This window comes from Labrus bergylta, chromosome 20 (assembly GCF_963930695.1).
Source record: "Labrus bergylta chromosome 20, fLabBer1.1, whole genome shotgun sequence".
NCBI classification, from domain to species: Eukaryota; Metazoa; Chordata; class Actinopteri; order Labriformes; family Labridae; genus Labrus; species Labrus bergylta.
The window spans coordinates 6362433-6389638 of record NC_089214.1 but is presented as its reverse complement, the minus strand read 5'-3'; the positions used below and the strand labels follow the sequence as shown (position 1 = coordinate 6389638).

At 40.4% G+C, this 27206-nt stretch overlaps 1 protein-coding gene across 2 annotated transcripts; it reads left to right on the top strand.

Annotated features, from left to right (window-relative positions):
* The first annotated feature begins 1282 nt into the window (after positions 1 to 1282).
* cdh19 (cadherin 19, type 2) lies at positions 1283 to 27206 on the top strand. 2 transcript variants are annotated; one of them, XM_065948990.1, is made up of 13 exons: positions 1283 to 1470; positions 7206 to 7606; positions 7730 to 8024; positions 9196 to 9315; positions 11051 to 11218; positions 12918 to 13108; positions 14999 to 15252; positions 17016 to 17152; positions 18495 to 18616; positions 18927 to 19044; positions 21254 to 21505; positions 23269 to 23311; positions 23894 to 24190. In XM_065948990.1, exons 2-13 carry the CDS (start codon positions 7349 to 7351, stop codon positions 24036 to 24038), a joined length of 2103 nt encoding a protein of 700 aa, XP_065805062.1. In that variant the 5' UTR covers positions 1283 to 1470; positions 7206 to 7348; the 3' UTR covers positions 24039 to 24190. The 2 variants fall into 2 exon arrangements, with proteins under 2 accessions (XP_065805062.1, XP_020489345.2); XM_020633689.3 differs by lacking the exon at positions 23269 to 23311 and having other exon boundaries at positions 1286 to 1470; positions 23894 to 27206.

The window sequence follows — 27206 nt, the reverse complement described above, 5'->3', positions numbered from 1 at the left end:
GACTTATACAAACTGCCATAATAAATCAGAGATATGGACAGTGAACACCTGTAAACTGAAATAGAACCTTTAAGATGTGTTTCCCCACCGTGCTCTGCTTTGTTATGTAGTTTAAATGAACTTTAATGCAACTTCACCTACAGCTTGAAAACTACTTTCACAAGACGCCCACCAACCAAATGTGCAAATTTGTCGGAACGAACACACAATTTAGTACTCTTTAATTGGGATCTGAGTAAATCAGGCCCCAAGTTCTTCCCCCCTAGCAATTAACACCGCCTTAGTGACAGCTTTCTATCGGCTATTTCTAGAGGGGGATGTTTAGGTCACCGACAGAGAAGACAAGTGGGAGAAAAACAAACGATGCAGTTGACAACGCTGAAAAAACACACAAAACAATTGTGTCACTGATTCAGAGTTTGAGAAATATGAAGGACCGAAATGAGAGAGAGATCACACCCTTCAGCCTTTTACCATATACTTACACATGAATCTTAATCCAGAACACAAGATTTGAACCTGCTGTAAAGAGTGTAACAGATAAATGCACCTATATTCACGTTTAATAAATGTATTAAAGATAAATCTGTTTCCCGGACAATATGTGAGAATGACAGATTTTGTCGTTTATAAGTCCATCCTCAACAAATTCTCAGCCGTCACATTCACTTTTCTGTACCCAAATTTGATTGTTGTTACGATTCCTGTTAATTTAAGACTGTTGAGACTAAAGAGATCATCTTGTCATCCATCACAGCACTGACCCACAGAGTGAATCTGAGGCCAGGTGAAGTAGGAATACCCTTTATATACTGCTATGGCCCTTGTAAAGAAGACTTGTAAACAACTGGAAGAAAAGAGCGTCTTGTGTAATTTGCATACGCTGTGTCATAACAGGTCAGTTTTTAAATGTGACCGTATCGAGACAGGGCTGGCAGGAACAGCATGCTCCCTGGTATGAATGTCAAAAAACAGACTGTTGCCTTGCTATCAGTGGCAGAAATAGAGGCCCAACAGTGGATGATTTAACGTCCCCCTGCATGCTTCGGCCCGACTCTAATAAGCGCTGAATTGTTCACAAAAATAGGGAGAAAAACCAGAGAGGGTGAAAAGATAGAAATCCATTTGTGAGTCTCGCCTGCTACCATTTGCATGGCGATGAAGGCCCCGAGTGTTCAGCAGCGTTGAGATGCGAGTCTCAGACAATAGAGCCTGTGTTTGTTCTTCTCCAGGAAGTTTGAAAAGGGCAGAGAAGGGGAGAGAAGAAGAAGAAAAGGGGAGGTCGTCAGCGGAGGGGGATTACGCATTGTGAGAACCACGCGCGTTTCGCTTCTGCTATTGTGGCGACTGAATTGCTTTCCAGTACCAGGGTATTTAGTCAAGCAGATTGTGTTTCTTTACAGCCCGGGATGATCTCTCTTGACGGCGTTTGGTGAAGTGGCTTGAGGGACAGCAGCATCACACAAACAGGTGGGTGTGTTGAAGTCTGCCATATGAGCTATAAGTGATGCTCTTTAGTCAGAAGATATTCAGAGGCAGTTTTATGTTTTATCCAGGAAGAGATAAAATACGAAGAGTGGCGAGATGTTTGAACAGAAAAGCAGCAACAGAAATGCTGAAATTCATGATAAATGAATGCACACTAGTCTAAAGGAGTCCAGGGGGTCTTTGTGTGTTCACAGCAAGAAATAATGTAATTTTCTGTACTTTTGAAAATGGGCTGCTGGCTTTTAAGCAATGTTGTACCATCTGAAATAACCAGTGTTGGGCAAGTCACTGAAAATGTGTAATTAGTTATAGATACTACTATCATTAAGTTACAGAGTTACAGCATTTTAAAAGCAACTACTTACCAAGGCTGAGTATTTCCCACAACCCAATGATATGATATCATGATATGATATGATATCATATCATATCATATCATACAAATTTGTGATATACTGTACATTGATTTTAAATAATGACCGACTCAGAATTCACTATAACAGCTGTTCTTTATTGTTGAGAATAACAGCAGAGGCGTTTTAAGGATCCTACAACTTAAAACACTTCAGTTCAGGTCCTCAGAGATCCTAGAAATACATTTAAATATTTGAACCACAGAGCTATGGCTACGGTGGTATTGTGAACAGCTTTGCAGCCGAATCGATTCTGTAACATCTGCATCGATACATGTATTTGCAAGGAGAGCATGACGATAAATTGCCATATAGATTTTTTGAGCACAGTTCTAGTAGTTACTTGGTAAATTAACTTTAACGTTACTTTTTATTCCGCTTCTATCCTCAGATTAATGATCACATTATTTTGAGCTGCTGCGGCAGAATTGTGTTGGGACAACTCACACGTTTCAAATAACACTGTTGTCATATTCAATAAAGGTATTTTAACGTTTACATCTCTTAAGGTAACAGACTCAACAGTTGATATGAGGCACGTCAATCACAACCAACCTGTCTATCAGTCTACTAGTTTGGCTAACAGGTGACGCCTTGTCTGTTAGTTTGGATTGTCTCCTCCTTGGTCATCGTTGTCTGTAGCACTCTGCGCTCCCTGATAGTAATGCATTATTTTAAATAATTGTAACAGATTTAATACATCTCAAAAGTAAACATATATGTTACTAGTTATGATAAATAGCAGCGGTGTTGCTTAGTAACCCATTAATCCCAATAACTGACAGTTTTAAACACTCAGAAGTGATTTCATTAATACGTGATGAAATTGTGAAAAACGTTTTTTTTAAGTCAGATCTCAGACCTCTATCATTATTTTATTCATCCCATATTGAGAGGTTGATTTCTGTATTCAGGCCTTTAGTTTGCAACAACACTCAAACTTTCAATGTATATTCCCATATTTAGAAATTGAGCGTTAAATTCCTTTCAGAGGTTATTCCAAATTAAATGAGGATTTTAGAGTTTTTAAAAACTTTCTTCAATAAGGTTTAAGCTGTCATTTTGCTCTGTGAAATAACTCAATGCCTTTAACTCGAGGGCAGTAAACAGGGCAGTGAAAACACACCACACAACCAGAGCTCATGGAGAGAAACCCCTCGGTGAAATAATTAAATGTCTGGATACCGTTAACATAATGTGGCATTTCAGTACAATCCCAGCCAAAGGCCCGTAAACAATATGACTGAAACACTGGGGGGCATAGGGTCGTCATACTTTCCTTTTAAATGTGTGAGTTATGATGATTGTCTGTTCATGATGCTGCCCATGTCTGATACGCCCTGAAACAACCTGTCAAACATTTTGTCACAATCTTCTCCTTATCACCCACTTAAGGCTTATAAGATGAACCTCTCTAGTTAATATCCAAGTGTCTGTCTTTTTTTATCTTTTGGTAAAGTTTTAAGCGGGCATCGGTTAATTGTTTTCCATGAAAAGAAGGAAGACATGTCCCATCACTGATTACTGTCGGTGCGAGTTTCGTGACACTCTGCTAACCAGCCATGATTTCCACTTGTGCACATAATAAAATCAAACAAATTACTTACTAGCAAGTACATGATGGCTTGACGTTCCCCTGTTGTTTCGAGCTCGGTCTCTGGACTCATTTGAGGACCTGATTTAGGAAACATGAACTGCGTGTCAGTCAGCGTTGTTGTTTCACAGAGCCGAACAGTAAACAAGTCTCATGATAGGTTCCCAAATGACCAATTAGGGACAGTTTGTCTTGGAAGGGTGATCTGAGAGAAGCAAGCCTTAACGGATGGATTTTTGTGAAGAATGCAGGATAATGATTTAATGAGTTTGAAGTCTAAATATACACTTTTTTACTTTATTCACATTTTTTACTTTACCTTTTTTTTTTTTTTAATTGATCCACAAGGCCAAGTCAGAAGATGAATGCACAAAGAACCACATCATTAATCGTCATATTACATTAGCATCCTTAGCAGTTAGCGTCGGCGGTGCAGATTGATATTGATCGTGTCATCCACAATGTCAAGCAGAAGCTGCCTTTTTCTTTATTGCCGTGTTTTAACATTTGCATTGGCACATTAGACACATTTTAACGGCACCCTGGAACCATCTCCACAACAGAGTGACATTTTATTAGCTAGAACACATCACCATATAGGAAAATAATGTGACGGTCTCAGCGCATCTAGTGCTTAACATTGTGAGACTGCAGCTCATTGTCATTCTGTCATGCGGTAGAGCAGCGTTCAGTACATACAGGCTACAGGAAGTTGGAAATGGGAGGAAGGCCTATTAGAGGTAATGAATGGCCATCAACCACAGGGCACTCTGCATGTACTGCATGTCACGATGAAATGAGATTTTCTTTTGAGAGGACACAATTGACCTTAGAGTTCAATGGTGTTTCTTTTCTTATTTTCACTTTCTTTCAATTTTTCTCAGAACATGTACGCCTGTAAATGTAAAGTAATGGGTTTAGAGTATGAAAGGTCTATCGCTATATTTGACACTTTTAAAAGCAGGCTTTGGCAGGATCATCATTATTGTCAACCACCATCAAGCTAGCTGTCACGCACGGACATGTGTTTTACTTGCTCCCTAATACCTTTGCTATATACAGACCTGGAGGGAGGATTTTTTTTTTCCTCTCCTTTTTTTTTTAAGGAGGGCATACTCATTATTTCCCCAGAATTTCATCACTTATTTCGAGAAAGGCCAGTCTTAAATTGGCACCTAAACATCTGTTGACCTGTGCACTACTCCAGCCACATTGGTAGAGCCTGATACACCCAGGACGATTTTTTAAGCAGACTCCTTGGCATGTTGGCAGCTGTGCAGTTGCTTAGAGTAACATCATCTAGGGCTGTTGTCTACATTTGGCTCAAGGCGTTCAGTTTGGGCGCGTGCTTGGCAGCCCTATGAAAGACCATAACGGCTCACGATTCACTGGCCACTAATTGGAATGTCACTCCGCAATGCTCCAAGATATGAAAACGACCCCGTAAAGAGGTACATAAGCACAAACACATACTTTCATTCATGAACTGTATCGAAATTGAATTCCAGCAACAAAAGCCCTCATCGGTAATTGATTGTACCAGCTCATTACAAATGGGTCCTGACGGCTAATTTACTTTTGCAAGATTAAACATGAACATTATGAGCTGTTAAAGCATTAATGCTGAATCTACTCCAACTGCTGAAACGACTTCCTGCACTAGATTTTTTAAATTTCCACCGAGACCACCCATGTAAAAAAATGTATGCACTTGCATTTCTGTGAAACACTTTGGTTTAAAGCACCCATGCTGTGGTACTGTATACATTATGTGCAGATATTAGAGTGTCAAAATCTCTAATAAAACTGTTTGGAATTACTGCTGATGTGACCTCAATCCCTTCATAACAACTGACCCCGCTGAGTGCTGATGTATGGTTGAACCTTGACTGAGGAGCAGCAAAGTTGGATTGCAGTATGTCAAGGCAAATAGTTGCTGTTGCTATACACACATACAAACATGTATGAAAGAAAGAATAGAAAGAAAAGTCAAGGAAACACACCTACGCTGCTTGAAATATACTTTGAAAAGAAACTTTCTCATGTGATAGTGGAAAGTGATAATTTCCTATGAGCAAAAGGTTGTGATGTCAGTCAAGCCTAGACACCAGTGATCCCTCTTGGAAACAATGGATGACAACACTGTGATTGAGGCCTTATTTTAGTCTGTGACAGTGACATGCTGCACAAAGTTGACAGATGATAATTACTGCTGCTAGTAGAACAAAAAGAAAATGAACATGTATAAAAAGATACATACAGATATAAAGAGTTAACTGACACATCTCTTCAATTAAAGTCTTCAGCAGTGACGTCAGCTCAAGTTCTTGTATTTGTGTTGTTCAAACTAATCTGCTGTTCCGTCTGACTTTTTCCGTCCTTACACTCTTGGCCCTGATCTTGGTCCTGATTATAATTGGAGCATTGATTTGACTCATGGTTTGTCAGAGGCATGTGTGTCTTTGTTTTCCATGTCTGGGGAGACATTGATCTAATTAGAAGTCTTCATTAGTCATCTGCAGAGTGCAGTGTCATGCTTAAGGAATGATGTTCAGGCCCTGCTCCCCCCTTGTGAAACACAATACCAGGCCTTGTCTGAATTACAAAACAGAGGGCTGTTTTCAGCTGCCAGTTCAGGACTGCAGGATGCAAGACAATGAAACTCGGCTCTGGCTTTTTAATGCTGAAATGTGCTATACGTCTAAGTTGTTGCTGTGCAATGGATTTGACTAAGGCTTAATGAAATCATTATAAAGTTTATTTAGAGCAGTGGTTCCCCAACCTTTTCTGTCAGTACTAACCTCCTTTTTCAGCTATTTATTATGTATAGCTGACATTAGATGTTTAAACCATTATCATGAAGTAAAGGCTGAAAGTTCTTTAAAAAAAAAGGGTTAAAATGTCCAACATACAGTAAGCTGAAAGAAAAACTTTTATCCATATTGATGAAATGTAAACTATTTCAACCATCGTCACCATAGTGACGCTAACAATGACTTTAACCATCCATCACATCATTAGTTAGTTTAGCTAACGTTGAACAATTTCAGCCATTCATTCTTAAGTCAAAGTGAAATGCAGTTAATAAATGATTGAAATGTTTGACCGTACTTCTTACATTTTTGACTTCAGCTTAACATAATGGTCCAATAATAAAAATCCAACAAGCTGCAGTTTACTCTTAACAATTCCAACCTTCCATCCAATATTTTCCACCAGCAGTTCATTACTTTGAGCCGACTATTTGAACAGTTAATTTGTGAAACATACCTGCCTTTTGGGCATGGTGAATCAAACAAAGACTGTTCAGTGATTCAACTCCTCATTTGGATATTATCTCATTCAAGTAATGTCCATGTTGTGTAATCGAATATTTACCCTACATGATCTTTACATTGTGAAGCAACTGCAAAAAAGTACACGTTCACGAAGTTACTCAACTTTTTAATGTACAGCATGCTCAAACTGAAAACCAAACTTAAAACCCTCTCACTAATGTCAGATATCAATGCACAGCCTCTAAATGTGGCTTTGTCATTTAAAGTATATTAATTGTTTTACATATTACATATCTTTGTAAAATAAAAGACTGTGTATTTGGACATTATCCTAGACTGATAGTGATTTAAATTTTATTCCGTTTGCAATCTCTGTGCCCTGCTGAAAATCCTCACTGCAGTCATTAATTAAATTGTTAACTTTTATTTCAGAGACATGAGCATGCATACAAACCACGTCTTAACAAGATGGGATACAGCCCTGCCGGGATCATGAATTACTGCGCTGTCGAATGAAGAATTGGTAGCACTGGAACGAGTGATACCTCTTTCTTCTTTCCAAAAAAAAAAAAACCATGGGAAGTGCAGAGGAAATTCAAATGGAAATGCACGGATGGTCAGTAAAAATGAGCATATCCAGGGTTTTGGCCATGGTGACGGTCTTTTCTATGATTCCTGGCGGAGTGCTGAGCGATATAAGAGGTACTAAGGGCCTGGAAGCCCAACAAATGGCCCAGGGGTCCACTCATCTACATCGCCGCCTGAAGAGAGGCTGGATCTGGAAACAGCTGTTTGTCCCCGAGGAAGATCCCACTCTGCGAGTTATTGGCCAGGTACCGCTTCTGTTTGAACGTCCTCCATGTCCTTGATACGGTACTTTCCTCAGTCAATGCATGTCGCCTGGTAACCTCTGAAATAAAAACAAGCTTTCATTTCACCCTCCTCTTTTTATGCAGCTAAAGTCTGACTCAGACCGAGGCGAGTTTTCTATCAAGTACATACTCTCAGGAGAAGGTGCCGGCGATGTCTTTGAGATAGATGAGTATTCTGGGGAGATCCGGACGCTGAAAAAGCTCGACCGAGAGGAAAAGGCTTTCTACGTCCTTCAAGCCCAGGCTATCAACAGGAGGTCCAATGAGCCAGAGGAACCCCAGTCGGAGTTCATCATCACGGTTCAGGACATCAATGACAATGTCCCCCAGTTCCAGAATGAACCATATGTGTCCAGCATCCCTGAGATGTGTCCAATGGGTATGTTCCAGAAAGATGAGACACTGGTAACAGTAAGAGTTCACGAGTCAGGATGTAGAATTCAATTTAGAGTGTCAACTTGTCGAAAATACCACACATAAAATACAATTACTGTGGTTTAATCCAAGTCCGGACACTGACATTAGTTTAGACTTAGACATTTTGATTTGTCAGGGAAATGTGGATTAAAGGGTAATACTCATGAAGAAATTTGTTTCACTTACAAATAGCCAACTGTATTTTATTGAAAAGATAACAACTTATTGGCTTTATAGTTTTAAGGGATATAAACTACTTCTCAATTGAATTTCATTAACTTAAATCTCCCAGAAAACAATGAGTAGAGGTTATATGAATGTCTGTCATCTGTCCCCACTCAGGAAGTCAAAAGTATTGGATTCTGAAGGGTAGCTCTGGTGCCTTAAATTTCTAAAATAATGTTATTATATCCACTGCCCTTTCATACCACAAACATTACCATTTCAATTTATATGTAATCTGCTTTTGAAGCATAATATCTTGCCCATAATAAATCATAATGCATTTGACTTGGAAAGAGAAAGTGAGAGGGTAAGGTGGAAGTGTGGGCTACTGGAAATAAGAAATCCCGTGATAAATTCCCTGCCTGTGAGAGAGAGAGAGAGAGAGAGAGACAGAGGGAGAGAGACAGAGTGCTTTCTGGGGGGAAAATAGAACAAGATAGACAAGAGGACTGAAGGAAAAGAAAGATAGCGTAGAAAGCAAGGTGAGAAGAAGGATATGGTCGGCGGAGAAAAGGGTAGCAAGTGCGAAAAAGATAGAGGTGAAACTGTATCAGAGTGCGAGGCAGAGAAATGGAGGGGCAGGTGGATCGTGAGAGAGACATCGCTGTGGGGCTGGAGAGGCTGTCACACACACCTGCACCGCCTTCCTGAGTTGTGAAAGGCCAACGCTGCTCCCCTCCCCCCGCCTCCCCCTTAAACCCCCCCTCCACTCCTTTTGTCAACATCCCTCCGCTATAACCCTACCACAACCTCGCCCCCCTTCCCTTCTTCCATTTGCACTGCTCTCCCTCCCCCCAGAGCCAGACAGACAGACCCTGCGGGACTGTGGCATAATCACTTTATTTCCCCGTCGACTGGAACTGCAGCCTGAGCTAACTCCGACTGTGTGATCCGCTTCCCCCCCACAGGGACCACAGTGGCCCAGGTGACAGCCACAGATGCTGATGATCCAATGTTCGGAAACAATGCCAAGCTCATCTACACCATCCTGCAGGGGGAACCCTACTTCTCTGTGGAGCCAAAGACAGGTACTAACAACAGATACTGATAATTGTCCTGTCGTCGTATACAGATTTCTTATAGAAACAGTTTGAGGTGAACTATTTGGATATAATGTTGGACTTGATAGCACTTGGCTTATAAAATGTCACAAATGTTGACAATGTAAAGCCTTTGTGACAGTGAGATATCCTGTCTTTAGACTCTGTCCCTCTGGTACCAAGTCACTTTTGACAAGTTGAACACTATTGCTCACTTTGAGAGTTGTATGAACTCCCAACTTTATCTCTTACAACAACGCTTCATAGATTTAGCCGCTCTTTTGGTCCATTGGGAAAAGAGTCAGTGTTTACACCCTGAAACGGCTCCAACTCATTCTGATGCATGTGCATATACAGTACATTATTTACTCGGGTATCACGGAGGTCAGATTCAGCACCTCCCACACACATTGCTGACCTGAACTGTGAGGAGATGGGGAAGGAAATATTGGCGTCAATTTCTTAAATGCAAATAAATCCAATAAATAAAAGGGCAAATCCAATTTTTTTTTAGGGAGGCAAGAGTAAGTTTTTAGTGAGGAGTGGGCAGCAGCAGATGACTTCAAACCACTAAGTTGAACTTTTTGCTCATGGCTTCAGTTAACCTGCGAGCATACGTCTGGAGATGTATTCTATAGTTTTGTAATTGTCAACAAATCCCATAAAACATGAAGCCGACATCACATATTGGTTTCTTTAGAGGCATTGTGAAGCTGAACGATGGGGGTTGCCATTTTGGAAACTCTACCAATTGTGGTAAATCTAGTAACAAACAAAGAGAATGCACTTAGGCTTCTTTGGCCTCTTTGGCTACAGGGTGTCCACCTGCCAGTCAACTCAGCCATGCCACGTATTATGCAAATTTATGAATAACTCTTCACGCTTAATGTCATCCAAATGCAAGAGTTGTAGAATCATTGACTTGTGCTGCCAGTCTCGAGTGGAAATGCAGTTTTTTTTTTTTTACTTTTGCATGTTTGCGTTCAGTTTCAAACCATGTGAAGTAGAAACATGATGAAGAACAATCAGATACTGTGCATTTATTTACAAACCCGGATCACAGCAGCACAATATTTTCAGAGACTCTGAGCTTCCCATCTGAAGGGGGATGTTGGAGAAAAATGGCTGCTCTGTGATGATGGTGAACTATAATTTGTGACTTCTCTCTCTAATGGAATACCACTTTTTCAATATACATTTTTTAAAAATGTTTTTATAAGCAGACAACAAGCAGTTTTTGGGGGGTCTTTTTTTATTGCCCTCCCCAAACTAATGCCTTATACTTGAAAATGATGCCATGCCAGAATGCTTATTCAAATGTGTCCATGATACAACAGTAAGTTACTATAAGTGAAATAAGAGAATGACTGCAAAAAAACTTATGTCATGTTGGGTAAAGACTCAATGACCCAGCTGTTAAAATTTTAACTTTCGGTGTAAAATGTTTCTGTCTGTTTCTTGTTGCTGAGAGCTTTGACTTTGACCAGACAGTGTAGCACTGAATAATCTGAAAGCCTTCTCAGTATTTCTTTAGGTATTGATCAAGTTTGCAGACTTGAAGTTATTTGAGTGAGTGTGCAGCTCTCTTCAAGACTTCTCGAGGCAAAGTTTGCTGACTCCAATTTTCATTTTTTTTCACCCACAGATGCACTTGACGGTGTCTTAATAAACCCAGGGCCCCTCTTGTATATCTCATCTGTGTGTCTTTCTCCTACACCTGCAGGGATTATTGTAACATCCTGGCCAAACATGGACCGCGAGGCGAGAGAGGAGTACCTGGTGGTGGTGCAGGTGAAGGATATGCTCGGCCTGACCGGCGGCTACTCGTCCTCCACCACCGTCACCGTCAGCCTCACTGATGTCAACGACAACGGACCCACGTTCCAGCACCGTGAGTTAGTGGTGGTGATGCAAACAGCGACAGACACACACACACACACACACACACACACACACACTCAGGGAATCAATGAAAGAGTACAAAGCATTGCAGACTGCGAGGACGTGTTTAATATTATACCTATGAGGCATTTATTTGATCACACTTCTCCGGTACGGGTGGGTGGTTCCCGCTGCCAGCGCCGCATTCGGCCGTACACATCTTGTTATTCAGACGGCGAGCTAAAATTAAAAGGATACAGCCGAAGAATGCGCGTGTGAGAGAGAGAAATGGGAAAGGGGATGGGGACGCTCACACGCTCATGTGTCCCCCGCTGGATGAATTTAATCATTCACAGATGAAAGGACATTTGTCATGACCTTTGGAAACAAACCTAGCCTTCTCAGCAATAAACCTCACTAAATGAATGCCCTGGGAGGAAATCAATTCTGCAGAAATGAGACAGCAAGGATGAGACTTTTAACTATTAATGTCACATTCACATTCACTGCTGGTGTTACTGTATCCCATGGATTCCATGTTCAGGCAAGAGGCCTTATAAATATTGTATGACCACACTTCACTTTGAACTGTGCCCTCTGTTTTGTCACATAATTGCAAGTTATTATCTGCAGGGATTTTTCTCTCAAGCAGCTGGTTGCTGTTGAGTCCTCCCAGTTGTGGCAGGCATCCAAATAGAGTCCCTCAAAGACACAATCACATTTTCTCATCTTCTTATTAGAGTTACGCCGGGATTATGTGGAGTCGCCACAGTTTATCACTGACTCACACAAATTGACCCTCCAACACAATGTTCTCCCTTCTTATCACGCTACACACCAGCACACTCAGTCGACTATCTATTAACAACTTAACATCAAGTTCTGAAGGGATGATTTAGTTAAGAAACTTTTTGTTGTCATTTTTTTTTCTACAAACACGAGACAGTATATCATTTTTTGGTTACATTTATGTTACATATTATATTTAATGATACAATATGTAGATTCCACTACCAGGGGGCTCTCAATCATTACTACAATGACAAAAGATGACGTTGAGGCTGGCGTGGAATCATGAGAGTTCTCTCTGCTGAAGAGTGAGAAGCAGCTACATTACGTGCACAAAGATTGCACGAGTAGCTTGCAGGTTGCAGGATATAAACGACGTCATCATCCCCTCCGACGCTGAATTTTCTTGATTATTACCTGCTGCACTACTACTTTTTGCAGAAATGTAACTAGATGGCTTGGGGGAAAAAAATCTGGTTTAAGTCGAGGCTGAAGTAAAGTTCGGCCTTGTGTATAATTTGCAGCTCACCACCAAAACGTTGAAGTGTTTTCAGGAGTTTTTGTGCATGTGTGAAAAGGGCTAATTAAGTGTGTTGAAATATTCTAGTCTGCGTTTCTGTGCAAATACAAAAGTCCTATCTATCAATAAGTAGAGGGTGTGCTTAGTGTATATATTTCTCTAAATGATTATTATTTATTAGTTTATTATTATCTATCACTTGATGACCCTTTTCTTCAACTCTGACTCTCAAATTATTGCAACAAATGAAATTCCCTCAAAGGCGATTAGTAAGTTTATCTGAACTCATCACTGCATTACAAATAAATCAATTTGTTATCATCTAGATTTCATATCCTACTTTACTGTTTAGGCTAATGGTGTCAACATGACTTTTTAATTTTTTTTATTTTTTAACCAGACCTGTACACCTTTGCCGTGCCTGAAAATGCAGCTTTGGGCACCACTGTGGGCAGAATAATGGCACAGGATGGAGACACTGGCACCAACGCCAGAATGACCTACAGCCTGGAGGATGACCTGGAGGAAAGCTCCACCTTTATCATCCAAACAGACCCAGTGACGCAGGAGGGAGTGGTTCTGCTAGCCAAGGTAAATAAAAATCAGATATACGATATAATTGTTGTACTTTCACTTAGGAATAAGTAGCCACCAATCATATTGCCCTCAAATCACATCATATCAAATCAGGTGTGTCTGACATTACAGATACCAGCAGGAACTACATTTTGAACAATCATTACACCTGATAAAGGGCAAAGTGACGTATCCTGGCACCCCCCAATAACCAGGCAAGCATGCTCACACAGAGACAGATGGCACACAGCAGCACAAGCAATTTTAAACCCACTGCTACACAGGTAGAAAAAAAAAAAGAAACAAATTAAATAAGATTCTTAAAAATTAATGAGGCTACCAGACGCTGCAGTGTAACAGCCTGGCACAGGGACCCAATAATCACACACAGACACACACCTGGCAGGAACAGCAGTATCAACACCTCTACAGGTCATAGACGATACGAGCACAGTCTGAGCACATGTGCAAAGTTAACTAGTTTGCTACCACACGACATCAGACAAGGATTACTTTCAATGATTGCACATCAGTGCTGACATCTGCCAGTTTCTGCTGTTTGACACTAACGCATACCGATTTCTGTATGTTATTGAGTAGGGCAGTGGTTCTCAACCTTTTTGACCTTTCGCTTCGGGACCCCTCCCCCGCGGGTGCTGAGGGGGAGTGTAGATTGATTGACAGACAGTCATAACAAGTCACTTAGTTAGATTTCTGAAGATCGCAAGTATACAATTCTCATGGATATCCTAGTTTGTTAGCTTAATGCTAACACATAAACAGAAAATGCCTCTAACTGGCTAACAGAATCAACATCGCATCGCAACAAATTTAACTTGGTAAACTATCTATTTTACTTATCATACTCAACAAACAAAGCCATATGCACTCGTACTTACTGACATATTTTTTCCTTAACTCTTTGGAGAGAAACTAAAGAACAAATGCTGACTCATGCTAGTCTGTTCTGCTGCTCTGATCTACCTTAATAAACAGTCAATGTTTTGATCCAGTGACGCTGCATGACTCGCTCTTTATGTCTCAGCTCGATGTACGTTATCCCTCTGCTGCCTGCTTATAGTTGTTGGTGTGCAATGTGCTCATGGGTACATCTTTCCTCCACTCCTAAGCTTCTGTCTCCGGTATTAAAGAGAAACAAATACACAAGTGCGGCTTGTAATTAGAGTTAGTGGAAGCCCATACTTCTTATTTACTTTCTGAAGCTATAACAACAAAATATTTTTTTAAATATTGTTTTTTTTCCAAAGACTTCAAAAATCCTTTTTCCTAATTGGCTGTAATTCTTTCATTTAGATTTGACCCTGAGTGAGTAAGAAGCTCTGTGATTGTTCAGAGCTGAGCGCTGCGTTTTCAAGTACTGTAGTTCACTATGAGTTAAATAGAAAGAGGGTCCATGGTACTTTTCTATTCAACGCAGTACTCAACCAGAAGTGTTTAATTAATCTTGTTGTCCTCTCAGACTTCATTCTCTTCTTCCCCCTCGTTCAGCAGGCCCATGCTTCTACTTTAAAGCCCTGGAGATTTCAACTCGATAATGAAATTTATAAAAAAAGAAAAACAATATTGATTCTGTCTGTGAATCATTTTAGGAATGCAGTAATGGTTTGCATGCTGTTTTCTTATTACAAGCATCATAATGTTTATTGAAACCGCAGCATTATTTAAGTACGTGCTCACAGCTGGCAGCTTATTGACATTGACTAAACAATTTTAACATCGAGTCTGGGATGCATCCTGCTCCCAACAGAATAATCAGCTGTCTTAAGTATGAGTTGGCAATACATATTTGGAAAGCTATTACTCTTTAATCTTGCCTAATGAGATTTTTAGGTGAAGAGCAACTGCATGAGTATGAATTTTAAAAGGGATGTCTTTCCTCCACAGCCGTTGGACTATGAAACTAAAAGACGTTTTGTCATGGCAGCGGAGGCGGTCAACGATCACGTGGACACTCGTTTTCTGCCTTTGGAGGAGTTCACGGACAGGACGACGCTCAAGATCATTGTGCAGGACGTGGACGAGCCGCCCGTCTTCCTCTCGCCGCTCTACGAGTGGAAAGTTCCTGAAAATGCAGCTGTGGGAACGGTGGTTGGCAGTGTTAGTGCTAGAGACACTGACACAGTCAACAATCCCATCAGGTAATGTGAAATGTCTCAAGTAGGAAGAATGGCATCTGCCACCCGACTGCCAGTATGATAATGACAAGGTAGATACCCGAGCTGGTGGGGGCGTAATGTCCCCAGACAGCCTGTCCTAGACAGCTTCCTCCACAGGGTGAAAAATCATTCCATTTCAAATAGTGTTACTGGCTCGGTGCATCCATTTTTACCCTTGATCTCTGGATACCCTGTACATGGTCATATTTATCTCATATTACTTTAGTAGGAAATGAGCCCTGCTGAATAAATCATGACGATTTTTTTTTTCATACCTCACAGGCTTTTCTATCTATTGCTGTGGTATTATCACAAAGCGACGTGGCTAGGACGTCGGAATGTAATAAAGCACCATACAAGGTGGCATATGGAATTGAGATTTGCAGTCATTTGCAAGTGGAGCACGTTGCAGAGGAGACAGCAGCAGTAGTGGTGCCTGCAGTCCATCTCGACCGAGCTTAAGAGTGGCAGGTGCTGCATATCATCCTCAGCCTAGCGTCTATTACTGTCCCTTTGGTGACAGTGTCTCATTGATTAATAAATTCAGACTGACATTTTAGGGGTTTCCACAGCTCTACTAAATATGATGAAGTTTGCTTTGGTCAAATTGGCTTATTTCCATGTTGTTATCAGCAAAGAGGTTCCCAGAAATGATTCATTACTAGATTAAATTGGTGTTCTAATCACTTATATTAATGAGTGTTTAAAGTATGGTGGTGTAAAGACCAAAAACATTTCTTCAAAGGTCACATATTATTCTCCTTTTGAACAAGTTAAAATAAGTCTCAGAGCTCCCCAAAACATGTGTGTGAAGTTTCTTGTTCTAAATCCACTCTGATCCTGTATTTGATCATGCCTATAAACCCCTCTATTTCAGCCCTGCTCAGAACAGGCTGTTTCTGTGTCTGTACCTTTAAATGTAAATGAGCTGTGTCTGACCACGCCCCCTCTCTGGAAGGGCTTGAATGTCTTTGGCTTTCTCGCTCCATGCCCTATTGATTATGTTTAGAAGGCAGATTCAGAGGGCAGAACAAACACCTAGCTGTGGGAGTGTCACCCACCTGGGAGAGGGGTTACTGCCCTTTGTGATGTCACGAAGGGAAACTCTCCAAACGGCCTGTTTGAGCACACATTTTTGAGAAAAGTGGAGCAGAAAAAAGACAATGAGGATGGACTTTTCTCATAGTTGGGAGGTTTGTAGATAGACTTTTTGCATGATATGACATTTAAATAAAAGAAAGTTTTCATGCATTGTGAGTGGATAATTAATGCATATAAAGGTTTACAGAGAAGGAAACATGACAGCCTCAGGAATATGTGTAAAGCTAACAAAGCTTCACCATTTACAGAAATGTGTAGACATACTTTTAATCACTTTTAAAAAGACTGAATAGAGTTGTTTGCAAGATTTCTAATCAAACTGTTTTTTAATTATATTTCCTGATTAGAAAAATGTTAGAATTCTGCCAACTAAATAGCAATAACGTTCCTTTAATATCACTGAAAAATTAACTAGAAAATTGTACTTCTGCCATCTGCGTACGATGCTTTGTTTTCACTGTTTTGCCGTGTGTGTTTCACAATAGCTCATGTGTGTTCTCTCTTTGTTGGATATCTGTCATTGGTTGAAACGTCTGAGATGTCTGCCTAATTAATCTCCCATTGGTATCACAATGTTTTCTTTGTTGTTGCCCAGAAAACAACCTTCCCTGCTAAATATGTGTTTCTATGATTTTTTCCTTCAGATATTCGATTGACAAAAGGCGCGACACAACAAAAGCTTTCAAGATAGACCCAAACAATGGGACCATTACTGTCGCTAAAGCTTTGGACCGAGAGACTTCAAACTGGCACAATGTTACTGTTGAAGCCAAAGAAACAAGTAAGAAGAATTTCATGTCTTGTACAATAGAATGTTTTTGATATGGTAAAATGCTGGCAGATTTATCCGCATTCAGCACTGAAACCCGTTCAGAAATGATTCACTGCAATGTGTTGATGTATTCTATGTCTACAGCTGAGCAGTGACTCACTTCTGCAGTTGACAAATTTAAAATTGAACGTTTGTGCTAACTTAAATCATATATAGAAAAGACAGCTTCATTAAAAACCCATTTAAATGTATTAACAAGGAAGCACAAAGGTTAGCAGCTTTTAGCTAAAAAGAAATGATGAAACGTGATGAACAGTTGACAAATCTGAAAGTAGAAGTAATGAATTGTCAACATTTTTAATTTAAAGTAGTAGTTACTCGTACAAACAGATAGTTTAAAATACTGTCCAATGTGTTTTAAAAGTAAACTGAAGAACTATCAAATATTTAAGAAAGTTAGCTTAAAGTTTTGATGAAGTTGCTGAATTTAACTGTTTATATCTTACAAGAAGGTTTAAATGGTTGACTTAAAAAACGGCAGTAGGGACCTTGGTTGGGAACCTGAAGGTCGCCAATACAAGTCCCCGTGTAGACGAGCCTGAAAACTGGTCTGGTAGCCGAAGAGGTGCCCCTTCAATTCATGAGCACCTCCAAGATGCCCTTGAGCAAGGCACCGAACACCCAACAGCTCTGCCACTCGTTCTTGCAGCCCCCTCACTCTGATATCTCTCCATCAGTGCATGTCCATAGGATCCTGTTTGTGCATGTGTGTGTATTTCAGCCTATATGTGTGTGTAGCTTGTCTCAATAACAGAGTGTACAAATTCAATTTCCAGACGCTGGATTAATAAAGTACATCTTTTTCTTCTTCTTCTTCTTCTTTAGCTAAAAAAAAAAAAATGATACAATTATTCAGTTCAGAAAAACTTTCAGCTTGAACAATTTATTGAGCTGTTGACAATTTGTAAGAAAAGAGGAACAAACTAGCATTCAAGATGCTAGCTAGGAACAATGACTAGCTTGGTGAAATCGCCAAAAGTTTGGGATGGTGGAACAATGAGTTTATCTGATGGGCCTTTGGAAGTATTTTTGAAATGTTGGGAACCACGAGACTAGAATGATTCTAACACTCAAATTCCCACCAAGGATGATTTTTTTGTCTATTATTAGTGTTGGTTTGAAAAGGAGCAGGGAAAAGCATATGCCCTTTTTCATTTTTACTTCCACTGTTGTGTTTGAAGAAGGAGAAACATTCGTCAGTCTTAAGCATTATTTTGTCAGAGCTTTTACAAAACATTTATGATGCATGCACCCAGTGGACTTCAGCAAATGTCTGTCTTCACTACTGCAGCGCAGAACCATTTATCCTCCTCTGTGGTGGTGTTCGTCAAAGTGCTGGACATAAACGACAATGTGCCAAGGCTTGCAAGAGATTACCAGCCATATATCTGCGAGGGGACACAGGCGGGACAAGTATGTATATTATGATGCACTGATGTTCTGGATTTAAAGCATGAAAGTGCGGAAATTATAAATCCAATGAATGATAGCCGTAAAAGTTGCGTCACATTGTGAGAAAACAATTCCACTATTTTGTTCCTAAATAGTGAAAGACTCATGAAGGACCATTGGTCTATTGTGCATGAATCCATAACATTTTCAGCTGCTGAATGAGATTCTTCACATTTCCCAGAAAGGAAATACCAAGGCCGCATACGATTACGTCGACTTTCTGGGGAATCTGTTTGTGTAATTTCCAGTAATGGGTCTCTTTGTGTTTCAGCTCATTCAGCTGCTCAATGCTGTTGATCCAGACGACCCCGTGGAGGGACACCACTTCTACTTCTCCATGGTCCCCGAGAAGCACATCAATCCAAACTTCACTATCAGAGATAATCAAGGTTATGTTTAAGGAAATATTTCACGTAGGCTACCTCAGTAACTTTTTTAACTTATTCACTCGTGATTGTTGGTAGCAACTTTGTCCCAGGCTCTGTCAAGACTGAAAGAGCTTCTCTTATTCGTGTACTGATGTGCTTACAGCAATGGTTTAACATTTAGGGATAGGTATTGGCTTTCTTGCCTCGAGTCTAAAAACTAAGGAGCATGTTTGACATTTTGGTAAATATGCTCAGCCAAAGAAAAACTCCCATATCTTCTTCTGATTGTGTTGTAAAGTAAATGGTAAATGGTAAATGGACTTGAGCTTATATAGCAAGTATAGAAAGTCTTCTGACTACTCAAAGCACTTTTACATCACATGTCACACCTACACATTCACACACTGATGGTAGAGGCTGCTATGTAGTGAGACCATCGGAAATAACTAATCCCATTCATACACATTCATACGCTGCCAACGAAGCAGATGGAGCAATTCAGGGTTAGGTGTCTTGCCCAAGAACACTTCGGGCATGTGGCTGCAGGAGCTGGGGATCGAACCCCCGACCTTCCAGTTGAGAGACGACCGACTCAACCAACTGGGCCACAGCCTCCCCTGCGCCCCCACAGTGTTAGTTTTTGTTTAAGACACACAAAAGCAAAGAATAAAAGAAGACCACCGATACTGACAAACATGGAGATGATGACAGTGACTCCATAGACACTGAATGATTAAACAGCTGGCTGGAAGCTACGACAGCTATCATCCTAATATGACAGCGATAATGATACGACAACAAAGTCTGTCTGAGATTCACTGTCAAAAAGCAGGCAGCTACTGTTGTATAAAAAGAGGTAAAACATCTGGTTGTTTTCTTCTCACAGCCATGAACCAGTTTGTGAATGACCTTGGTTTGTGTATTTGTTCTATTTTACCAAGAACTGTCATTTGCAAATTACTTATTTGAAGTTTTATGGAGGGGGAAAAAAGATAAAGCCACATCAGAAGTTTCATTTGGTGGCTGGAGTGATGATAAACTGTGTCTAAAACACAACCTGTATGAGCAGTTTTGCAACTATTTTAATTGTTTTTATTAAACACAAATTTAATTTAAAACACTTTGCATGTATAAGTGTAAATGTGGCACATTTTGTAAGAAAAAGCCTCAGTAGGTTGTACTTTTTGTGGCTGACAGCCTCTAGAGCGAGTGAACTGAGTGTGTTTGCCTTGTAGTCAGTAATCAGTCAACCCCCTTTTTTTTTCCAAGTGTATAATGAAAATGGGCAGTAAAAATCGAACAGTGTTGTTAAAGTGTGCAGCAGAGGGATGTTTGAATGTGTCCCAATACGTTAGAATGAAATTTATGCAGGTGTACTGAATGGGTGGTTAGCCACGCAGGCACAACAGTCAAGTCAGCAACCAGGTGAAGAATAACGATTCAAAAGAAGGAACACATTTGTTAAAACACATTTCCATGCGCCACGAGGCAAATTAGGGTCTTACGAATGAAGCCAAAGCTGAAACAGTTTTCCTTAATTTGCTTTACACAGAAAATGAGATTCGACAAACTTTCAGAAAGCTCAAGTTGTGTTTTAAATCACATTATATTTGTCACATCACTTATCAATCTGCCTAAATTTCTTCTTAAAGCTACTGTCAGCCTGCCAGGAGTTCTTTGCTGGTTGTGAAAAACACTGATATTAATATTAATGCCTCTTTATGAGCTACTGGAGCGAGGAAGACTGTTATTGACAAGATTGACTATTTCTACATGATTCTTTTTAATACCAGAAACAGCCGGTTTGGGTAGGTTTCATTCAGTCACTAACAGCATACTGCAGAATATATATATATTTTTTAGCCTTTATGCCTTTAGTGGACAGGACAGCTGAAGAGAGACATGAAATGTTGGGAGGAGAGAGTGGGGGAGGACATGCAGCAAAGGGCCGAGGTCGGACTCAAACTTACACATAACCGCTAGGCTATCTGCGTTTCAAACTGGAAACACATTTGATGAGTCATATCTTTTACTTAATAAAAAAAGTTAGATTTTTTTGTGAAAAAGGAAACAACTTACACATGTACAGCGAAAAGAGGTATCACTGTCCACAGGGGGCGTAAAAATCTAGACCTACCTTGAGTTTCTTTCAGGAGCTTTAAACATTGGAGTCAGTGCTCATTTATTTTTCAAGTATTCTGAAAAGCTTTTTCATTCACTTCACTTTTAGACAATACAGCCGGCATTGTTGCACGCAGGAGTACTTTCACCCGCAAGGATCGAACCCAGTACCTCCTGCCTGTTGTGGTGGCGGACAGCGGCTCTCCAGCTCTCTCCAGCACCACCACTTTAACCATCAGCGTGTGCAGCTGCCAGCCGGCCGGACACTGTCCCACAGGGGGGGTGGAGGCCCTCGCTCTGTCTATGGGTGTCAGCCTGCAAACCTTGTTAGGCCTTCTGGTCTGCCTGGTCACACTCACAGGTATGCTAGCATGCTCTTAATTTGTATTTTTGTCCGACTGAAGTCCACAAATCAAAATGATTAGCCTATAAAATTAAAAATTCTAAAAATAAAGCTGAGAATTATTTTTGGAGATTTGTCCATTGGATGTTTTAGCCATCTGTTATCATCGGAGATTCTATAGTGAAGAAAATGAAAAACTAAGGCTGCAGATTAGTGCATTTAATTAAAAATGTACAAATATGGAGCCCAAAACTGACGACCGTTAGGGTCACAAAACTAAACTAAATACAAGAATAAGTGAAAGAATACATTGATAAATAATACTGTTTTTACATATTCCTTTTTTTTGGGGGGGGTTTGCCTTTATTTGATAGGACAGTGGGAAACCAGGGAGAGAGAGTGGGGTATGACCTGCAGGAAAGAAGACAGAGGTCAGACTTGAACCTGGGCCGCACACTTGAAGGATTATATATTCCACACATTGGGCGGGACCTAACCACATAGCCATCATGGAACCAATAAATAAAACTTATACGTGTATAAAGTAAGAAACAGAATTTGAGAAATATGAAACTTACTTTACTCATTTTTTTATCTTTCCCCATTGATATCGTTTTTCTATTTGCCTCATTTTTGTTTACCTAATTCCTCAATGAAACTCCAGAAGCTGCTACACCTTGAATCAACTGTATGACTGTTGCTCCATGAAGTCTTACAGCAGTAAAATCATCTGGCAGGCTAATGATAAGATGCTAACAAAGTTAGCTAGCTAATGCTACATGGAAGTATACAGTATTTGCACGTTTTTTAAATTAGAAAATAGACGTCAGTCATCAGTTAGTGTCAACGAGCAGAATGAATTTCTGGTCATTGATAGAAAAGAGAGACAGGAAGTTGAAGATGATGACACTTTAATGAACAGTAACTTTGTGGTGTCTGTACAATTCTAAATAACATTGCCCAGCTCACATTTTCTAGTGTTAGCACCCCGGCTAAAGCTACTGTAAACAGAGCTTTCATATTGATTTCTTTTTAACTTAATTTTCATTTTATTTATTGATGTATTCATATCAGATGTTTTCCAATCTTTTAATTCTATTCTGGGCTCCATTTATAAACCCGACAGGCTTGCCAGATGACAGGGTGTTCACATGTTTCAGTAAAACTATCAGATTAGATCGAGAGGTGATATCTTTTTGTAATTATACATTGCTAGACCTTTAACAACTTCTTAAGGTCCAGAGCAATCCGAGAGTAAAAGGCAGATACGCAGATGGTTGTTGAAACAATGGTAACACGGAGAAGAAGAAGAAAAGAATTCCAGAGAATTATCCAGAGGGTTGTGTTCCTGGAGAGCTGCATCGTCAAACACCAAAGATCTTGTTCTGCTGATCTTTTTGGCAAGGGTTGTCAGGGAGATTGACAAGACTGACGTTTGGCTGAACATGATTATTCCGTCTCAGAGGCATGTTGCAAATGTAGTTTGTTTTGTTTACATGAGCATTGGAAGAGTACTAGAGAGATGATTGTTTTTTTGCACTGTGGCTTCAGAAGTAGTTTCCTTGGTGATGTAGAGTGATATTTCCAGAAGACAAACACTTTTAGCTTTGAATAATAAAGCATCTGTGAAAATTTACCACGACGCTGACGGCTGAGCTGACCAACTTATCCAGTGTTGAAGAGTTACTTTATGTCTCTCTGAGTTCTGGAGTTAGAGAGTTAATAAAACAATGCTTTTCTCACTGTCATTTGTTGTTAAGAAGAAAGTCGTTCTTTTTCAGCGGATCTGTTGAGCTTAAGCAGTTCCAGCCTCACATCATTTTGGCAAGTATCAAAACGTGTGCTGAACAGCAGGATTCTTCATTAACAAATTTGCACTTTCATTTGATTCCCCGTTTTAAAAACTCACCAGTGTGCCTTTAACACACACTTTTAAAATGCTGAACGCTTGCAGAGCAATGATGTTGGGTAATGAGCGTATTGGTTGCAATACATCAGCAGCAATGCCACCCTGGGACATTGATGGGTTTGCATAGTGAAGAGCTTTATTATGACCTCGGCTGCTTTGTGTCCTCCCTATGCCCATCACATGAAAGATTAATGGCAATACCTGCTATGCTAACATTGTGTCGGATGAGCACAAAAGCCTGTGAAAACAATCAAGCATTCTTTCAGCATTCTGTGCCACAAAAAAAAAAAACTTTATGTGCGAGGTGAAATTTAAAAAATAATTCATAGCCTAATTAACACTCGTTTTGTGTTATGCATCCACAACAAGCACAGAAAAACAAATCTGGCTGCTATTATTTTCCACCCATGCTCCGACACCCGGGCTGCTTTTTCCCCTCACAAAGCTCATGCCCTGGTGTTTAGCTGTAATGATCTCCCGCTGTGTTGTGTCTGCAGTGCTGTCAGTTCTAATGCTGATGCTGAGGAGACACAGGCGGAAGCAGCAGGAGGGCCTGGAGGTGGAGGTGAAGGAGCTGGAGCTGCCAGAGACGGTGTCGCAGAAGGTGCTGTATTACGGGGAACTCGGGGGAGGAAGAGCTAACCTGGACTTCTGTCAGCCTGTGGTTCCGCTGCGCCCCCACCCAAGGAGGAAGGAGAGGAGGCTGAGGAGGGAGGATGTCCGAGCAAGCATACGGATGTCCCTCCGGGAGTCGCACCTCATCGGGCCGGAGGATGATGTCTTCAGGCAGTTTATCCTGGACAGGCTGGCAGAAGCAGATCAGGATCCCTATGTTCCCCCATTCGACTGCTTAAGAACCTACGCTTACGAGGGGTCAGGCTCTCCCACTGGGTCCCTGAGCTCGCTGGACTCTTTGGAGCTTTTACCAGAGCAACCTGTTCGTAATTCCAGACCCTGCTTGGTGAGACTCACCCCTTGGTATGGGGGAGGAGAGGAGGACACCATCTTCTAAAAGGGGTTATCTTATAGAAGGGCTGTTCTTCCTTTTGGCTGTTTCCCCCTTTTTTCAAAATCTTTATGGTAAGCTAAGCTAACTGGCTACTGGCTGGAGCTTCATATTTATTATACAGAGAAGGAGCGCTATCAGTATTGCAAAGTTACTCAGCAATTAAGCAATGTAATGCTTATAATTAACCCTTATATAATGGCATGTATCCATTTTGTCTGGTGATTTTTTTTTACCATGTTTAAACATGAATTACATAATTTAAACCATTAGTATGTTATCTATAATTACGCTAAAGTGCACTTATAACAAGCTCTGCTTGAAGATTAAGTTCGACTGTGTCAGTGCCTTAAATTAAAAGGAAAGGATCTCTCTTCTGTACTCATTCATATGGAACAATCCATGTCATCCATGCTATGTCACCTGTATCATTCATCGGTTTTAAAATGGGCAGTTTGCCTCCGTTCACAATTCTCTGTTTGGTGCAACCATAACCATCAGCCCTCAATAACTTTAAAGCTGCATAACTTATTTTTTGACCAATTGGGGCATGGGGACATGATTGACAACACAGCGTTCAAATTGGTATAGCAAACATTTCTGCAACCTTTTCTTGTTGTTTTATGTAACAATGCAACATTGTTACCAGATATGGCAAATTGTCATAAGAGTCATAAAAACAATTACTTTTTTTGATGCAACATCATCCTTTATCTGTCGTTGGTGGAGAACAAAACCGAGTTAGAAAGAGAGAACATTTTGCACGTGGAACAATTATATGGGTTTTTAACTGGTTGCTCTGCCACTATGATTAGCTAGTTTCTTCTGCTGTGTTGTCCTGGGTAGCTTTACTTTAGTTTTCCACCAAAACCAGCTGGAAAACAGGTGGTTTGGACTCTGCTAGAAGTCAATAACATTAACGTGAAACTTTCATTTGATGTTGACTTGGTCAACGTTTACTGTACGCCAATATCTTGCTACAACATTGCTAAGATTTGTCCCCAAGTTTGAGGTAGGTATCAACTCGTTTGTTGAGCAACAAGCTTGTTAAAGTCACTACTGATTTAGAATTGGCACCTATGAACAAAGTGGGTACTCCTGAAGGTATATTATACCATCAATGTAAGTGAGGGTTTTACTTTTTGTAGAATTACTCACTTTTACATTTTTTAACATTTTTATTTGGTTTGTCAGCTCCAATTCGTTCCTTCTGTGTTTGTGCTGTATTTACAACATGAAATTATACACATGCATGTTTACAGTACTATGGGTAGACTTTATTCCCGGATTAGGCGTATTCACACATATATGAAAGTTCATATACAGAAAAGTAGGATATCCATAAAAAATCAGCTGTTTGATATGTTCTATACCGTGTGATATGGATTTCTGCTCTTCAGAAATAAATCACCACAGGGCACATCACACTAGAGTACACAAGTAAGCCAATCAGCAACTGAAAGAGCACAAGGGTGACTGGCAACAAATCTCCAGCTGAGGGTGGTTAGGAAATGATAAATATGTTGGCTGAGGCATGATTGGAAATTTACAAAAGAATTCAAACTCTTCAGAATCACAACAGCTTGAGTGCTGGTGAAGAAAACAAATAATATATAGTCCCTGGCTCTCTTCCTCCTTCATGGTCATTTACAGTTTTATTGGCAAACACTACATGCCCACAGTTAGTTGTGTGGGTGGCTGCTCGAGGGGTGGCTCGAGGTAATTGCATGGGGAACAGGTCCAGCCCCCCTTCACCTTCTCATGCACTAATTGGGCTGTTTGCTGTCTGCCAAGGTCAGTGTTTGAACCACAAGAAAAGTACTTCTCAGCGATGAAAAAACTCAAGAAATTAATAGGAAAAAATGACTTGGAAAGTAGCTGGAATGCCTCAAAAGTAACAGACAATATGCAGGAAACAACTAATTGCTGGAGTCTATTCAGCTTTTTCTTTGCTGCCGCGGTTACTTGTATGAGGAGGCGTGCCACACAGCAGGACAATTTCCAGACATCTCTGCAACTCAAAGTGAGCTTCAAATAGCTTCCGCTGTTGGAAACAATCTATCCGGCCAGCGCTTTTTAGACTAAATCATCTCACAAAGGCTTCTAAAGACACAGGTGTTCACAAAAAAGGCCTTTTTAAAGTTCTTTCAAAGCAATCTCCACCGTCCAACATGTAGGGTATTGGATTTGCCCATAAAGCCTCTGTTCTAATTCCCTTTTCAAAAGAACCTTAAAGTCAAAAGTCATTCAGCTCATGGTGTCATTTAACCTTCTGAATTTCTGTCATTACCCATGGTGAATATCACGGGTAATTTAACCTAACAGCCTTTTTCTTTGTGTAATTATACCCATTACAGCAATGTGAAGGATTCCACTCCGTCAACTGTCTCTGTCCGCCGCTCGCCCGCACAGGTTATAGATTCAGCTCTTCCTTTCAAACCTGGTGCCAAACTCATCACAAAGCACCACAATGCTCACTAGAGGGTCTTTGAGAGGGGGCTCTCATTTGGCCGACAGAGAGCTGATTGAAAAGATGCCTGAAAGGATTTTGAAAGCCATTTAAAAAAAATCATTAGGAACATGTATGCCTTAAGGTTTGGCTGAAGAGAGATCAAATCTTTCATGTGCAATTTGGTATCGTGAACATAATTATAGACTGTAACAGAGAAAGATCTGGACGTTGTTCTGAGTATCACAGTAGTGTTTCATCGGTCAAACTCAAGAGTTTGTGAATGTGTATCTAGACAATAATTGTGCATGGTAATTCGTATTTGCAGCAATTTCAAATAAAGTTGAAAAAGTAA

What these genes read in the sequence shown, in the direction of transcription:
- cdh19 (XM_020633689.3), top strand. Translation starts at nt 7,349, where the DNA reads ATGGGAAGTGCAGAGGAAATTCAAATGGAAATGCACGGATGGTCAGTA. An exon ending in CGGACCCACGTTCCAGCACC is followed by an intron (nt 11,219 to 12,917) that starts GTGAGTTAGTGG and finishes TTTTTTAACCAG; the next exon opens with ACCTGTACACCTTTGCCGTG. An exon ending in ACAGTCAACAATCCCATCAG is followed by an intron (nt 15,253 to 17,015) that starts GTAATGTGAAAT and finishes TTTTTCCTTCAG; the next exon opens with ATATTCGATTGACAAAAGGC.